The following is a 17403-nucleotide window of genomic DNA, read 5'->3' as shown; positions in this document are numbered from 1 at the left end:
CTGCTGATAGGAACCTACCCATCATAAAATCCCATTGAACACAATAGAAAGCTTTTTCCACATCGAAACTAATGATCAGAAAATTCTTAGATCACAACAAAGACATCAACAATAAAAGTGTGCTAAAATAGCAAATTGATTTTGATTTTTGTTATATCAAAATTTTAATTATCCTTTTTAGGTGTCTAATCTTATCAAACAAAACAGTCTAATTTTAAAGTGTGCACTATCCAACAGGAACAGATTTAACCTGCAGGATAAAGAATCATCGAACCAAAAAGGTAAAGGAAACGGAAAGAGATTCCACCCATAATGATGCAAGCAGGAGAGACGGAAAGAACATATAATACGTCTTTAAGTTGCAAACATTGCTTGGAGAAACAAATAATGTATACATCACCTGATCTGTCTCAGCTCCTGGGGGTGGATCTCCAGGTAGAAGAGCGCCCTTCCCACAGCCACCACCACCTGGCTGCTGTTGCAAGAAGCCACACTGATGTTTTTGCCACTGGGCTCCTTCCACTCACTGACCAGAGACTTGGGCTCCTGACTAACCAGTCGAACAGATGCAGATGTAATCTACAGATAGTGGAAAAGAGAGGTGTTTTGTAATGAGCTAATGGCCTACTCTACCACTTCTCCCTCACCATAAGAAGGACATCTTGCATTTCATCCATTTTTGCTTCACATTCAACAATCCCCTTCTGACGGTGAACGCCAAAACTAAGATAAGAAGGTATACAGCTGTGTTTCAATGAATCACTATGTGAACAGAAACTGAAACAACCTCTACATGGTGCAAAATTAAATACATCTTTATCTGTCGGATGACATCACCCACTAGTGAGAATACCTGCCTGCTTGTCATGGGATAACTGCTATTTCTAATTAACAGCAAATCTGTGAACATCCCCTACAGATAAAATTCCTCCATTACACATAAACAATTTGCATAACTGACTAGATTGAAATGGACAGGCATTATGCACTCAAATCTCACTACACCATCTAATAATAGATGTGCATCCTCTGATATCGTAAAGCTGTAAATTCAGACATACAATATTCCACAGACAGTTTACATCGCCCTAGAAGGGAGGTTAATTTTCTTTCAAACTGCTGCCAGGGCCACTTGTGGCTGTGCAGCAATGTTATCATATGACTATTTTCCTGTTTAATCTCTATAAGAGGCTGGTTTAAATCTCCTTTGGAAATTTTGATCCCCCTTTCCTTAATGATATTTCTGTACTTTCACATACAGGTATTTCCAACATGGGAGGAAGTGGGGCAGGATAACAGACTTGCATCAGAGAGGTCAGAGGAGAGTCAAACAACTGAATTCTAGATTTATTAAAAATCACAGTAAAGCAGCATAGCAAAAACCTGACGTAGGACTGTGTTTCAGCAACCAGAACCTGCATCAGGGATTACACAATCTAAACACAGATCTTTTAGATTGTAACACTTCATGCAGTCTATGTTGACCAATTCCCTTGCTCTTTGAACACTGCGGTTGTATTCGTAGAAAGATTAAAACAGGCCCTTTAGTTGAACATTTAGAAGCTGCTGGGCACATTATTCACAATGTTGAGCTTTTTGGACTAAACATCCCTTTCCCATCCCCTAGATAAAATTCCTCCATTACACAATCAACTTTTGAGCCATATTAACAACTTTAAAAAACAGTAATGAATCAGCTGGATCTATCAAAACTTTTACACCTACCGTATTTTCTTTTTCACTGTCAATCTGCTAAAAATCAGCAAATAGTAGCTCTATAGTAAAAAACAATTGCTGGAATATTTCACATTTTAACTTTGTACTATGTAGATTGTGTCAGTGTTGGTTCATTGAAACATGCAATTTTACCATGAAACTATTGCACAGAACTGTAGCTACTACTTGGCATGTTACATGATCTAAAGAACTGCTCAACTTTAAAAAGCAAAAACGATTAATTTTGCCCTTGGCTGGAAATAGCATCCTTACATACTTGAATCAGCTGGCGATGGGCTACATTTCCACAGAAGAAGGTTTGCTGGTCATCCACAAAACCTGTTAGGTCAGTCTCCTCTACTTCTTCACCGTTCAACATTAGAACTCTGAAAGACAGAAATTCAGAATTTGATGGTCATCTCAGGGGAGAAAAGAAGGTGAAGAGAATGAAGAAAGAAAATTGATTTGGAGCTCCTAACATGAAAAACAAGAGCATGTCTCACAGGAGAAATTTTCCTTATGTTTGAAAGATGGGAGCTTAGTAGGTTATGATGTCTAGAGCAAATAATGGAAAATAAAGTAAGATCTCTTTTGATCCTCTACCTCATTTTGGATCTAGGTCAGGGGTGTCCAATGTCGGTCCTCGAGGGCCGCAGTCCAGTCGGGTTTTCAGGATTTCCCCAATGAATATGCATGAGGTCTATTTGCATGCACTGCTTTCACTGCATAGTCATTGGGGAAATCCTGAAAACCTAACTGGACTGCGGCCCTCGAGGACCGACATTGGACACCCCTGATCTAGGTCTATCTCATTATCAACAACTCAAACTTTACCATGAATGGAGAGAGCTTAGGAAGGGATTTACAAAAAAACTCCCTGAAAACAATTTTTAGAGATGTAAGGATGTAATTCCAAGCAATATGTTATGCTTAATTCTCCCCTTTTGAACAAACTCATAACCTTCTAGCTTTGCAGTGAGACCTGAGATGGGAGCAGGAAGAAGATGACTGGCTCCCCACATATGAAGACACCTACAATCTCTCTATTTCTGTTCTATTGGTGGAAAATGGGTAAAATATATTGTATCGATGTTATCTCACCCTGATCAAAATACATACAACCCTAATTGGGCAAATCCATGTTGACATATTTGACATTACTGCTAGTTTTTTAATGAGTGGCTGGAAATGCAGGATAATTCAAATTTTTCAGATGAAATTAATTGCTTTCATCAAGTAGATCACAAAGACAAATACTTCCTAACACATCATACTACTGGTTCTCTCAAAGATTATAGAAACTACAAATTTACTATATACGCCCCTTTTATGAAGCTGTGTTAACATTTTTATTGCCGGCCTCGGTAGTAAAAGCTTCAACACTCATAGAATTCCTATAAGCATTAGAACTTTTACCACCACGGCAAGCAATAAAAAATGCTAGCACAGCTTCATAAAAAGAGGAGGGGGGGGGGGGTCAATGTATTAAGGATGCATGCACGAGGTCTGTTCAAAAAGCTCCAGGACTGATTTTATAAAAAAAATTATCAAAACAATCTTGCAACTTATTCCATTGGATCCCCTTCAAAGTACTCCCCTTCCCTACATATACACATTTCACAACATCATTTCCACTTCTGGAAACAGTCCTTAAACGCAACGCATCTTCAGAAATCACCAAAAGTTGCTGCATCAAATTTTGCTTTATGTCTTCAATGGTGTTCAATGTTTTCCTTTCAACGTGGATTTAAGTTTAGGAAACAAGAAGAAGTCAGCAGGGGCCAAGCCAGAAGAGTAAGGTGGCTGGGGAAGAATTGTTATTGCATTTTTTGCGCAAATTTCTCAAATTTTGATGGCGGCGTGAGCAGGCACGTTGTCGTGATGCAAGAAAAACAACTGCTCCCTCCAAAGTTCGGGCCACTTCCTCCTGATTCTCTCAAAGTCGTTTCAACACTTTCAGATAGTAATTTTAGTTGACAGGTTTGTCCTTGTGGCAGAAATTCATAGTGAACAATGTTGCGACTGTCAAAAAAACTATGGAATTCTCTCCCACAATTTCTACGGGACGAACAAAATCTAATTAAATTCAAGTCTGGCTTAAAGACATTCTTATTTCAAGATGCTTTCAATTGAACCTAGATCACTTTTTATCTCCTTTCAAATCTTCTCTTTTTTGTTTCTCCCTCTCCTTTTTTCTACCTCTTACTGCGAATAAGTACTTGCTTCAACAATGCCACCCTATCCCTCTCGTTCTATCCTTTCCCCACCCCCCCCTCTCTCTCTAAATTTTGTAACTTCTCCCCTCCTCCCCTCACTTTCCTCACTATCCAGTTTGTCTAGTCTATGTCATCTATGTTCACTTTATCTTATAATATTTTTAGCCTATACAAAACATTGTTAACCGGCCAGATATTCACTTGATGGTCGGGATATTAAAAACTAATAAACTTGGAAACTTGGAAACTTAACATCACTTTGACATTCGACCGAAATTGCCAAACTTTTTTCAGTCTTGGCGATGTTTTGGTTCTCCATTGAGATGATTGAGCTTTGGTTTCCACGTCATAACTAGACCAGTGTATCTCAAACTTTTTTTTTATTAGCTCCGGCATACTAAACAGAGCAAATGTTTTTTGTGGCACATTATAATTGAAAATTATAAAATTGCAAAACCAACAAAAAATGTAGGCCCCCTTTTATCAAGCCACATTAGGGGGGGGGGGGTTATTGCCAGCTGCTACAGTAAAAGCACAGATGCTTATAGAATTTCTATGAGCATCAGTGCTTTTACCGCAACAGCCAGTGGTGATTAAAAAAAACCCTAACGCGGCTTGATAAAAGGGGGCCTAAATCTGAGAGCAATTTATTTAAAGTTCTTTAAGCTATGTATGGGTAATTGTAACAATGGTGAAACTAAAGTAGATAGAACAGAATTGCTTATCAATGCGATGGATGTGCTTGTTTTTGAATGCAAACTAACTGAAAATACGGCTCGATAGTCGACAAGCAAACACGCATTTCATCATCTACCATCTGCAGTTCTCTTTTTTTCAATTTAATTTCTATCAGAGTTGAAAATCCAAGTTTTAAAAGATCGAAATGGTAATAAAGCCTTGATTGCTTTATTGCTCAAGTTAGGATTACTTCATATAAAATAAAAATATTTGCTGTTAGTTTTCAAGGACTAATCACAAAGAATTATGTTTGTTTGGGCGGTTGTATCCTTACGCACACAGACACTTATAACATTGACTTCTGCATAAGTCACGTACATGTCATCTATTCTAGTATATATTTATGAAGGGAATTTTTAAAAATAAAGTAAAATTCTGGAGTCTTTCATGGCACACCCAGAATCTCTTCAGGACACACCACTGTACCATGGCACACAGTTTGAGAGACACTCCCAAAGACTCATGTCTCATCACCAGTTATCACTTTATCAAAAAATGTTTCAAATGTACAAGAAGATTCTGACAGATCATGACACAGTTGTTCTTCTGGTCTTCGGTCATCAACCTTAGAATGTTGCCACAATGCGAGACATCCCCAACTTCTCAGTTAGAATGTTGTGGCATGAACCAATTGAGATGTTGCATTCTTCTTCCAATTCTCTAAGTTAACCACTGATTAGCGCGCACAAGAACCCTCACTTGGTCAACATAATAATCATCAGTTGATGCTGATGGTCTTCCAGTTTGTGAATCATCTTCTACTGATTTACAACCACTTTTGAAGTGTGAATACCATTCAAAACACCTTCCACAACTCATAACATGTTCCCCATAAGCCACTTTCTGTAGCAATCTTACCCAAATTAAAACAGAACTTCACACTATAGAGCTGTTCATTGAAGTCGCACATGATGAAAAATAGCCAATCCCAAAAACACACTTTCATAAAAACTGCTGTCCCTCGGAGACAAAAACGGAGGTTACTCATTAGGTTTTAAGCTACTCAATGCCACCTAGCATGTCTCAAAAGAACTTCCCGTTGGCACGCAATTCAAACTGTCCTGGAACCTTTTGAACAGACATCATATAGAAAAGTGTCTCTTCCTCCAATAATGTCCCAGTGTAAGAAGATTTGGAATGTTTACTTAGAAGGTAATTTTATAAAGCATTTTCTGCTTGAAAAGCATATTTTACATGTGGAAAAGATTTCTTATAAAGCAGCAAGGGGGGGCATATATGCATAAAATGTAGGTGCACAGATAGAGCATACCTACATTTACGTGATCTGCACACAGGTGTTCCTGAGAATGTAGTTTGGATGAAGTTATGACATGCATGCACATTTTATGAAATATATGGGTACACATAGAAAACATGCACAGATTTATACCATCTTGAGAACAAATGTAAATTTATGCATGTGAATTTGGATGTTATTTGGACTGGTTCTGGGTAATTATTTTATAAAAGTTATATATATACCTAAGTTACTTTTATAAAATAGGCTCAACTAGGAGGTGAATGGGCTCTGTTAGAGAAGGTCTAGAGTTATTGTAAGTGGACTAGACAGAGCCGGTTTAAACTGATGTCATCTGATATCCTCTGATGCTGGTTTTAGTTACCACTCCAGCAATGTTATGATTTTTTTAGATCGTATATGTATGTATGGGGGGATGACATGGAGTTTTCTTCATTTTGGAGAAAAATGTGATTTTGTTGTTGACTGTTTTGCTTTTATACACTGTGGAATGATGTTTCCCAATAAAATGTCTTACTTTATTTATCCAACTACAAGTCAATGTCACACATAAGTTGAGGGCAGTTTTAGAACTAAAACTAGACAAAAAATGCTGTAACACAAGTATAAGTTGAGTCTTTCGTCCAGCCTTCTCTCCCTCATCTGGGCCAGCACCTCTCAGGTCCAGAATTACTTTATCTTTCTCCCTCCCTTCCCCTCTGCCAGCCCACAGGTTCAGCATCTTAATCCCTCCTCACTACCACCTTTGCTGTGTACCTTCAAAAGTATTTTCTACAGATCCACAGCAGAGCAGCACTCTTCCTTTGCTGCCTATGGACTTTATCCTGCCCCAGCAGAAACAGGAATTTAAGTTTGGGGGAGAAGGCACGGGGAATGAATCAGGGAGGGTGCTCCAGAGCAGGCCGCAGGTAACCTAGAAGGATCACTGCATTGCCATGGCTCTATATAAGATAGATATACATTTTTGAAGGTACACAGTGGTGTGTGGAGATGGGAGGAATGAGATGCTGAACCCTTAGGCTGGCAGGGAAAAAATACAGGATTATGCTGCTGACAGAGTTAAGGATTTCTTATTTTTTTCTGCCTCATTTTTGTTAAAGAATTTTTTAGTAAAAATTTCCCAACCTACAGTCGAGCATATCTGATAATTAATCAAACAAATGACATGGGCCCAACAAAAGATAACACCTCGACCTTGCTCAGGAAAATCTCTTCAAGATCAGAAGCAGGCCACAAAACAACATTCTTCCCCCACAAGGAACACGGAGGGAAAAGTGGCAAGTAAATATTAAAATATTATTGGTATAACAGCTTAAACTCCTTAGACTGACATGTAAGTACTATGGGCACTCTAAGGTTCATCTCTGAAATAAAGCTCCCAGCTTGAAAAAACATCTAGCTTTTACCTAGTCTGCCCCACGAAGGACAATACCAGCATGTCATCAGTATCTCGTTGAGAGTCAGACCTTAGGGGCCATAAGCCTGGAGGAGAGAAAGAAAAGATGGCTAAGCATGGGACAGAGATTGACAGAAACAAAGTGTCTAAGAAAAGACATCCACTGCCCCCAATAAAGAGACAAAAGGTATATAGACAATGAAAAGGAAATAATGAGAAAAGGCTTCAAGAGCCAAATGTCATCCATATTTATTTCTGGTTTTCATACCAACTAGTTAAATATTGTAAAAGAAAATTAAGGCCCACCAAAAATCAGCTAATTCTCACCTCCCCCCCCCCCCCCCCCCCCCGATTGTGACTGCCATCAATAACACACACTTCTATTTTCCTCCACTTATACAGCCTTGCACTGGCTTCACTTTACACAAGCAGGTAGGAAGGCCTATACCATAAACCTTGTGCTCAGGAATGCTTCCTCCTAACCAGCAGCAATCTTCAACAGAATCAATTGCATTAAATTAAACAGAATCAATTGCATTAAATTCTAACTATCGGCCTATAGCCAGTATTCCGTTATTTACAAAAGTTATGGAAGGGATGGTTAACTCCGCCTTGGTGAAATATTTAGAGAAACACAATATTCTTCATGATTGCCAATCAGGGTTCCGATCAGGGTATAGTACGGAAACGGTACGCGCTTCTTTGATGAATTATCTCCACTGTTTATTCAGTGAAGGCTCAAGTGCACTGATCATTCAACTGGACCTAAGCAACGCTTTTGATCTAGTTGATCACAAGATATTATTGGACTGCTTAGATTCAATAGGCATCCCAGGGAAAGTTTGGAACTAATTTGAGGGCTTCTTAAGAACAAGACGCTATCAAGTATTTAGTGAACAAAGTTATTCTTTTTCCTGGAGCAATTCTTGTGCTCCCCGCTATCACCTACTCTATTTAACATCTATCTAGCCCCATTGGGAACATTGATGCATAGTTTGGGAGTCAAATTTTTCATCTACGTCAATGATATTACTATAATAATCCCACTTACGACCTTTTCAGGGGAGGTATGGAAAACCTTTCATATGCTGAGAGATTGGAGAAACTGGGACTCTTTTCCCTGGAGAAGAGGAGACTTAGAGGGGATATGATAGAGACTTACAAGATCATGAAGGGCATAGAGAGAGGGACAGATTCTTCAAACTTTCGAAAAATAAGAGAACAAGAGGGCATTCGGAAAAGTTGAAAGGGGACAGATTCAAAACGAATGCTAGGAAGTTTTTCTTTACCCAACGTGTGATGGATACCTGGAATGCGCTTCCAGAGGGCATAATAAGGCAGAGTACGGTACTGGGGTTCAAGAAAGGATTGGACAATTTCCTGCTGAAAAAAGAGATAGAGGGGTATAAATAGAGAATTACTGCACAGGTCCTGGACCTGTTGGGCTGCCGCATGAGCGGACTGCTGGGCACGATGGACCACAGGTCTGACCCAGTGGAGGCATTGCTTATGTTCTTATGTTCTTAGGTAAAAAACCAAATTTCTTTAGTACTAACTCATATTAAACAATGGACAAAGAGGGCAAAACTTAAATTGAATCCGGAAAAATCAAATTTTTTTCTGGCAAGTCCTTCAGACAATATAAAAGAAAAAGAATTACATCTGAATGGCCAAACTTTTTTAATATCCGCTTCGATAAAAAAAATTTAGGTGTTATATCGGACCGCTATTTAACTTTGGAAGATCAAACTAATTCTCTGGTAAAAAAAAATGTTACATAATCTTGTGGAAACTTCGGCCGATAAGAAAATTTTTTGATAATACTTCATTTAGAATGATTGCTGGTGCAATCCTCCATTTTGTCCACACTGGATTATTGTAATATAATATATCTGGGATCTCATAAAAAGTTACAAAAGAAATTGAGACTTATACAGAATACTGCGGTCCGCCTAATTTTCAGGTTAAAAAAGTATGACCATATTACTCTATCTTACAGAGAGTTACATTGGTTGCCTTTTGAGGCTAGAATACTATTTAAATTTGGTTGTACTTGTTTCAAAGTGTTGTTTGGCATAGCATCTGCTTACTTGTCTCTATGCTTTGAACGTTAGAAACCTAACAGAATTACTCGAGGGCAATATTTATTTGTTATTCCAACCATCAAACCTTGTCGATATAAGAGATTTTTTAATAAAATGCTCGGTTTTCAGGCAGGTAAAATGGACCAATGGCTAAGTACTACTATCTCCCAGGCCTACTCTTATATGTCCTTTAGGAAATTACTAAAAACGGATCTATTCGATAAATTTTTAAACTGATGTTCCAGAATACTGATAGACAAATTGTATATTGATTTTAAAGCCAGAAGGTTCTTGAGGTTTTTTCACTGTATTTTAGCAAATTGTATCTTATTTTTCTTTACTGTATAATTTTAGAATTTTATAGCATAATTTTAGTATTTTTATTGTATAATTTTTATACTAGAGTACAGTATCTTTAATCACTGTTTGTATAAAGTTATTAACGTATGTAAACCGCCTAGAACTTTGCGGCAGGGCGGTATATAAATAATTATTATTATTATTATAAATAGCTCACCAATTTAACCCAGCATAGGTCATTTGCTGTTCCACTATCACCAGGATAGTCACTCAATGTCTAATGCTATATGCCAAACAAATGCTTCCTGATGTGATATCCTGGTTAAAAACTAGAACAGCTACTTCCAGTGTTTTTGTGACCACTGTTCCTGGAACGGAACCCCTGTGAATATCGGGGGAGTACTGTATTCAGGAAATAGATGTGCACGCACTACTTTCATATCCTGAAAACCTGACTAGCTAAAGGTAGCTCAGGACAGGTTTGTAAACTACTTTGGATAACTTAAGTCTGATTTTACAAACTAGAAATCGGTGGAGTCAGTGCAATTTACTACACACCATGCCATGTCATGCCTTCAGACTTCATCACTCAGCACTATCAACGCAATATTTCTGTGATACTTCCAGACCCTACCACTTCACAGTGCTTATAACTGCTGTACACAACTTCAATTGTTGACTATATACAGTTTTCTACCTTTAATCCCAGGCAGATCAATGCTGGCATGTTCATGAATCCCAATACCATTCCGAATGATCCTCAGGGACCCCTCCTTATATGCACCTGAACAAGTGACAAGCTGAAAACACAGTGCATTCAGAGGTTACTGCTCAATGAAATATGAATTTTATAATTACTACAAAACAATGAAAGCATATTGATAAACCATATAATTTTTTTTAGGAAGTGAATTGCACCAAATCTGAAATATTTCATTTAAATATTTTTGTAACAAAGAATTACTTAATGCATTTCTTTTTCAATGATAAGCAAACGGCAGACTAAAACACTTGGGTATTTATTTTATGTCAGATGTTGATATTTCTATTTCATTAAACATTCTTCGCAGGAGGTCAGAGTGTGGACTGCCCAGAGATATGGTTAGAAGAGAAATCTGACAAGGTCTTTGCAGCAGAAGGTTCAGTAGCATGTTGGTAGATAAAAAGGGTTTGCTGGGATTGAGGCTAATTGAGCCCCAGCCTTTACTGAAAACCAAATTAAGGGGCACATAAAATAATAACAGGCAAAATCTATGTACAGTATACAGAGGCTTGCTCTCCAGACCTCAACTCCACCTCTAACAATATACCACATCTCAGCTGCAGATCAAAAATACTAAGAAAGACTAAAAGTCCACCAAGCCCAGTATCCCGGTTTCAACAGCGGCCAATCCAGGTCACAAGTACAAGGCAAGATCCCAAGAGAGAAAAATAAAATTGTGTTTCTTATTCTAGAATGAGCAGTGGATTTTCCCAAGTCCATCTTAATAATGGCTTATGGACTTTTCTTTTAGGAAATTATACAAAGTTTTGTTTTGTTTTAAACCCTTTCACCACATTCTCTGGCAACAAATTCCAGTATATGTTGAATGAAGAAATATTTTCTTTGGTTTGTTTTAAATTTACTATTTAGAAACTTCATTGCATACCCTCTAGTCCTAGTATTTTGGGAAAGCATAACAAGCGATTCACATCTACCTGGTCCTCACCATTCAGTATATAGAATACTATCATATCTCCCCTCTGCCATCTCTTCTCCAGGCTGAAAATCTAGCCACTTTCCTCATAGAGAAGTCATCCTTATGGTTTATGTTTTTTATTTATATCCCGTTTTATACAAAGCAGGTTCCAAAAACACATACATAGTAAAAAAAAAAAAAAAAACCAACCCACACAAAACAGAGACATGTCTTAACTGCCTTGTCCTACATAAAAAAACACATCAAAAACAATCTACCTAACCCTCATATACAGTACTCACCCATACGCCTGTATCATTTGTACATTCAAGTTGTAAAACTATATCATTTTCTCTCTGAGCACCCATATTTCATCTGACAGAACAGATGTTTCAAGAGACGTTTGAATGAAGTAAGATGCCCATGCTGATGTATGTAACCCAGGAGTTTATTCCACTCTATTGGGCCTGCGCATAAAAATGTCACAGCCCTCATGGTTTGCAATCGCAACTCCTTTCGAGATAGTATCACCAAATCACTGTTACCAGCAGAACGTAACTTTAAGACTGAGGTCTGCTGTGCGATTACCTCCGACAGGTACGGTGGTGACAATCTATGTATTGCTAAATAAGTTAGCAACAACAACTCTGAACTCTACCTTAAGTCAGTACAGCTTAATGTAAAACTCTGATACGTGATCACACCTTGATAATCTAAATAATGTGTGGATGACAGAATTCTGTGCAACCTCTAATGATGTAAATACAGTGGACGGAACACCCAGTAATAGATTGCAGTCGTCGAGATTTGAGAACAATTGACTGAAACATGCTATTAAATGCATGCTTTTACAAGTGCACACAGGACGGTCAAACAACGGCACCCTTTTTTGCATTTGCATGTCCCTCCCTCCACCAGTTAAAAGCTTTTAGGAAGCTTGAGCATACCAACCTCCTCCCTCCCTCTATTCTTTCAAGTATTAAAAAAGAATGCCTCCATAGAGTGATGACTATTCTCTTCCTCCCTCTCTTGATACTGTAAAAAAAAAGAAGAAGCTGCACCTGAGGGTTTTCAGTGCCTTCTATTAAAAGGAAGTAATGGGTTAAGGATTCTACCCCTCACCCCCCTCCACATATACCCTTCACTACAGATCAGGCTTATTCAGGTTTCAGGTTTATTTAAAATTTGATATACCGCCTTATCAAAATTCAAAGCGGTTTTACATAGTATATATATAAAACACAAGCAATTATAAAAATATATATTAAAAACAAATTTCATTTAAAAAAATATTAACAGACTGATACATTGACAAACAATGACATACTGGTACAAAAGGTGACGGGGCAGAAATACAAAATTTATATCCAAGAAATTCTTTTAATTTATATTTGAAGAAAAGTCTAAGTAACCAGTTTTTATCTGGTGCTAAGGCTACTGTAAGGAGAAGTGTTGCCGGTGTAGCCATTTCTCTATCCAAACGTTCCAATATCGTTGTAATATTTAGTGACTGCTGATCATCTTGTAATTGTTGTTCTTCTCTTCATATAGGCAGATAGTAAACCTGGGTAAATGGTGGCAACAGTTCTTCTGAAATTTCTAAGACCTCCGTCATGTAACGTTTTAACATGTCTCTAGGAAATATTGCCGCAACTCTAGGAAAATTAATCAATCAGATTATTATTGCGAGAGAAATTTTCTAAAGACTCCAATTTCCTTCTCAAATTTATATTATCTCTCACTAATGTTTCTGTGATCTGACTTTTTAAGGTCTTGTAATTCAGTTTAAAATTTTTAATATCAGTTTCTTAAATATTTACTTTTTGCTCCAGTTGAACCCGTTGGGGCTTAATTGATTTGGCCAGGTCTGCCACGAGATCCCAAATAGCATCAAGAGTTACCTCTCGGGGTTTCTCTAATGTAGTAGAAAGTTTTTCAAGTTCAATTTTTGTATTCTCACCAACCGACCTCTCCTCCTGGTGGCGACTCTTCCATTCGCAATTCACCCTCTGAGTAGTAAAAACCTCAGGCTCCGTGGGACTCTCCTGCAGATGTAGGGAGTCCAATTCCAAGCTCTCCTCTCTGATGTCCAAGGCTTCCGGGGAGAAAAGCACAACGCCCTCCAATTGCTCCTTCACCCATGGGGAGCTGGCAGTCTGAGGGAGAGGGGAGAAGTGCTCTGGCGTCAGGGCTCAACGTGATCTCCAGTCCCAGGGAGACCGCCTCTGTCTCGCTACAGAGCGCCTCCAGCGGGGATGCCGATGCATCGGCACAGGAGCTCGATGTTACCAAGTCTGGCTGGGCTGGGAGGCTCCAGCGGCACTACGGCCTCTCCTTTTCAGCATCTCCAGAGGTAAAGTACAAAATTTAAATAGGAAAGGCTGGGAAAAGGGTAAAAATAAGAGGAAAGGAAAAAGCAGGCAAGTAATTTAAAATACAAGGCAAATGGAAGAGAACATATTTCCATCACTATCCTTAAAAGGACTATCAAATATCATAAGCATCTTTAAAAAGAAAGGTCTATAAGCTACTTTTAAATTTATCGAGGGATGTAATTTCTCTTATATGGTTTGGTACGGAATTCCAGATAGTAGGGGCTGTAAATGAAAAAATGCTACTACGCACAGTGTTAATATATCTAAGTGAAGGGATAGCATATACATTTTAACAGTGCACCTTTTACAAATAGGAAAAATGGACAGGGTTAGATTGGGAGAGGGAAAGTATGCAAGGTGATTGTTTGAAAAATGAAAATCATGCATACTTTCCACCTGGTCCCATGCATCTTCTACCTATGCTGTATAGTACACCTGCCATCATTTTGAAATGAGGACCAAACAAAATAAGGTTACCTGGCCTTGCCCCTGTCTCTCCAGATCGACCACACACATGTCCACGATGGGGCCTAGATTGGTAAAGGTCTCCATGGCAACCACATAAGAGCCCTGCTCATTGCTGTCCACATTCAGCTGTCATGACACAAAAATCAAGAGACAAACCTTCAATCTCTTGGTAAATAAAATCACTATAAGGAATGATTTCTCAACTTCTGCTCCAACAGGGAGAGAAGAGCACAGGAGATCTGTCCACAGATGACAGAAAGCAGAAATACTCCTTAAAAATCCTCTCAAGGATTAACTTTAAAAGAAAGGAGTGGAGGAAAATCTGTCAGAGAGAGTGTCAAACAGCAAAGTGGGGACTCTGGAGAGCTTGACAAGGCATGTTAGCACCTAATATAAGGGCTGTATCTTACCTTTACAAGCTGTGAATCTCCAAGACGAGACCCAACAAAGACCACTCCATTATCCAGGTACGTCAGGCACTCTGCAATAGAAGTCTGCAAATTGAAAAGAAAATTAGCACTAGAAAAAGGTCAGGAGGTAAATGTCAGTAAGAGTGGCCTGTTTATCCGACACTCCTTATGATCTTAGCTAAATTACATTATCTCCCATTAATGCAGATACACACTAAGAGGGAAATTTTATACAGGGGGCACCTAGTGTAAGCCCATTTTCAGGCATCTATTTTAAGTTAATTTAATAAAGACAAGTAGATGCTTACAATGCAGGCACAGACCTCTATGCCTACCCTGGAAAAGGTGTAAACTTCCACAACCATAATTCTTACGTAAGCACAAAGATAATATAATATGCTGGCGATATATCAAGCTGTAACAAACATAATCTGAATATGCACATGCATTTTCTGCCCAAACTCTGGCCCCTGTATATGTTTATAAGAAAATTATGCATCATCATGCCAAATCACATTCTTTTAATGCCAGTCAGAATGTTATGAGACCACATGCTCAATAATACAACTTTATAAAATTATCACCTAAGGGAGCAAAAAGATAGGAGCCAAAATGTAGCATAAGTACAAATTCTATAACATCATCTGGACATTTAGGTGTGCCCACTTACACTATGTCTATGGCAAGTGTAAAAGTGTGAGCCTAAATACAGCACTTTACAACATAAATGGCGTTCTTCTATAATTCAAGTGCGCAATTGTTTGACATACCCATTTGCTTCCTACTCTGAATGCCCCCTTGCAATTGCATATAACCTGTTTGCATACGCTACAGAATAGTTCTTAGGCATATGAATGTAACATTTCTGAGCATTATGTGCTATTCTATAATCATACTAAAACTGTACAATTAAGAGCTAAAGGGGTAATTTTATAAAAGTAGGCAGAGGAGAGGAAGTGGTGTCATCCACCAAGATGGTAGTATAAATCAGAAGTTTCCAGATTGGATTGGTGGTAGATTTTATGGGTTTGTTGTACACTACAGCACTCAGGGAGCAGAAAATGCTGGGTTGATCGCACCATGAACAAATGGATGTGCCGGCCCTGTGGACCGGCAGAAAATTTCTGCGGACCGGCATCAGTCCATGAACATTGATCTAGACTTGGTTTCGTTTATTGACTGGTTTAAGAACCTGAGTTGCAACAATATAATTCTCATTTCAGAAATTTCAGAAAAGTTATTATCAATAAACAACAATGTTCCAAAAGGCAAGTGACATGAAAAACTTTTTTTCGGCCAATACGAGACTAAACGGCCAAACCTGACTCATTGTGTGCTGCAATACAGCGATTTTGAATTTTTTTTGTTTATAAATAAAAGTATACTTTTGCAACATATATTGTCTTGGTTTATTGTGTCTTTTTGTGTCAATTTAGCATGCATTTGGATTTTCTGGACACTCGCATACGAGCAGTCCGTTAATGGGCAGGTTATAAAACACCAAGGCTACTGGGGCCAATGTTACTGTATAATCTAAATTACCAAGAGGACAACTGGACAGCAGACAGTACCTCCCCAAGCAGCTCCACTCTCAGGTCCTTTAAGTTAACAGTCCCATCCATTTGCTCTTCCTTCTCCAGCAGAAGCATAAAGAGACGCCCCTCCATGTCTCCCAACAAGTAGCGAGAACCATTAGGATCTACTCGGTTGTGGCATACAATAGTGCTTTGCTTTAAAAAAAAAAAAGTACCAATATATAAGTGGCATTTTTTGAGAAGATAGCCATCTATTTTAACTGTTTACTTTAGATGTTTTAACTGCTTTAGATGTTTACTTTATGCTTTATTTATGTATGTAATTGGCATTAATCTCATTCATTAATCTGGATCTGTTTTGTGCCATATAAGCATTATAAATAATGAAGATAAACTATAATTACATAAAACTACTCACAAAAATTAACATTCAAAAGATCTACCAACAATTCTTTATTCAATGTGGGGAAATTAGGACTTACCTGCAATTCTTTTCCTCGAGTTGTTCTAGCCTAGTCTAGATAGATGGTTTTATCCTCCCTTACCAGCAGATGGACTGAAAACCATTGGTTTGATGATATCAGCCTACAATGACCCTGTGCGGTTCACAGCAAGCCACCCCTATGCTCTTATACTACTCTTAAATTACACTCCACATTTCCCCAGCTGATCTTAATAAGGACAATCTCCACAAACAAAAAACACCTAACCCCCAAACCCTCTCACAAGAGGTACTGAGGGAGGATCTCCTCTGCTAAGGAGAAGAAACATCCATTGGAATATCTTGCCTGCTGGCATTCAAATTTGGGAAAGGTAAACTTGGGTTTCAGTAGGTTATTTCATTGTAGTTCTCTTTTTTAGATCATCAAAATCAGTTACGTGTAACCCTTAAAGTCTCTGTTAGGGTTTCATACAAAAAACTGTTTTAGTCTAGATCAGTATTTTAGGTTGCCTTTCAGGGCATAAGATCAGATTAGGGCACAAATAGCAGTTGAGGGAAGTCTCTGTTAATTCCCTCCCACCCACCTCAAAGTGGAGATTTTGATTTATAGGCTCTTCAACCAACCAGTAACAGGGCATTGCTTTGGTAGGATTTTCTGTTCTTTATTTTTTCTTCCAGGTGTAAGTACTTCCACAACCACAGTATGGCTGATAAACATTGTGTCACCAAAGCTGCTGCTCAGGTTACAGCTTCTGTCTCTGTGCAGACAGAAAATATTACCCAGGC

General features: G+C 38.3%; 1 protein-coding gene across 4 annotated transcripts in view; it reads right to left on the bottom strand.

Annotated features, from left to right (window-relative positions):
* The window catches only part of DDB1 (damage specific DNA binding protein 1), a 76775-nt gene that overhangs the window by 31170 nt on the left and 28202 nt on the right, over positions 1-17403 (bottom strand). For all 4 annotated transcript variants that reach the window (XM_033927985.1, XM_033927983.1, XM_033927986.1 and 1 more), the window contains 7 exons: positions 16212-16370; positions 14641-14724; positions 14240-14356; positions 10406-10508; positions 7335-7410; positions 1994-2102; positions 401-579 (listed from right to left, as the gene is read on the bottom strand). In XM_033927985.1, the coding sequence (XP_033783876.1) occupies positions 401-579; positions 1994-2102; positions 7335-7410; positions 10406-10508; positions 14240-14356; positions 14641-14724; positions 16212-16370 (827 nt within the window). The remainder of the gene's footprint in view (positions 1-400; positions 580-1993; positions 2103-7334; positions 7411-10405; positions 10509-14239; positions 14357-14640; positions 14725-16211; positions 16371-17403) is intronic.

Source organism: Geotrypetes seraphini, chromosome 19 (genome assembly GCF_902459505.1).
Source record: "Geotrypetes seraphini chromosome 19, aGeoSer1.1, whole genome shotgun sequence".
In the NCBI taxonomy this organism is placed as follows: Eukaryota; Metazoa; Chordata; class Amphibia; order Gymnophiona; family Dermophiidae; genus Geotrypetes; species Geotrypetes seraphini.
This window is presented reverse-complemented; position numbering and strand designations above follow the sequence as displayed.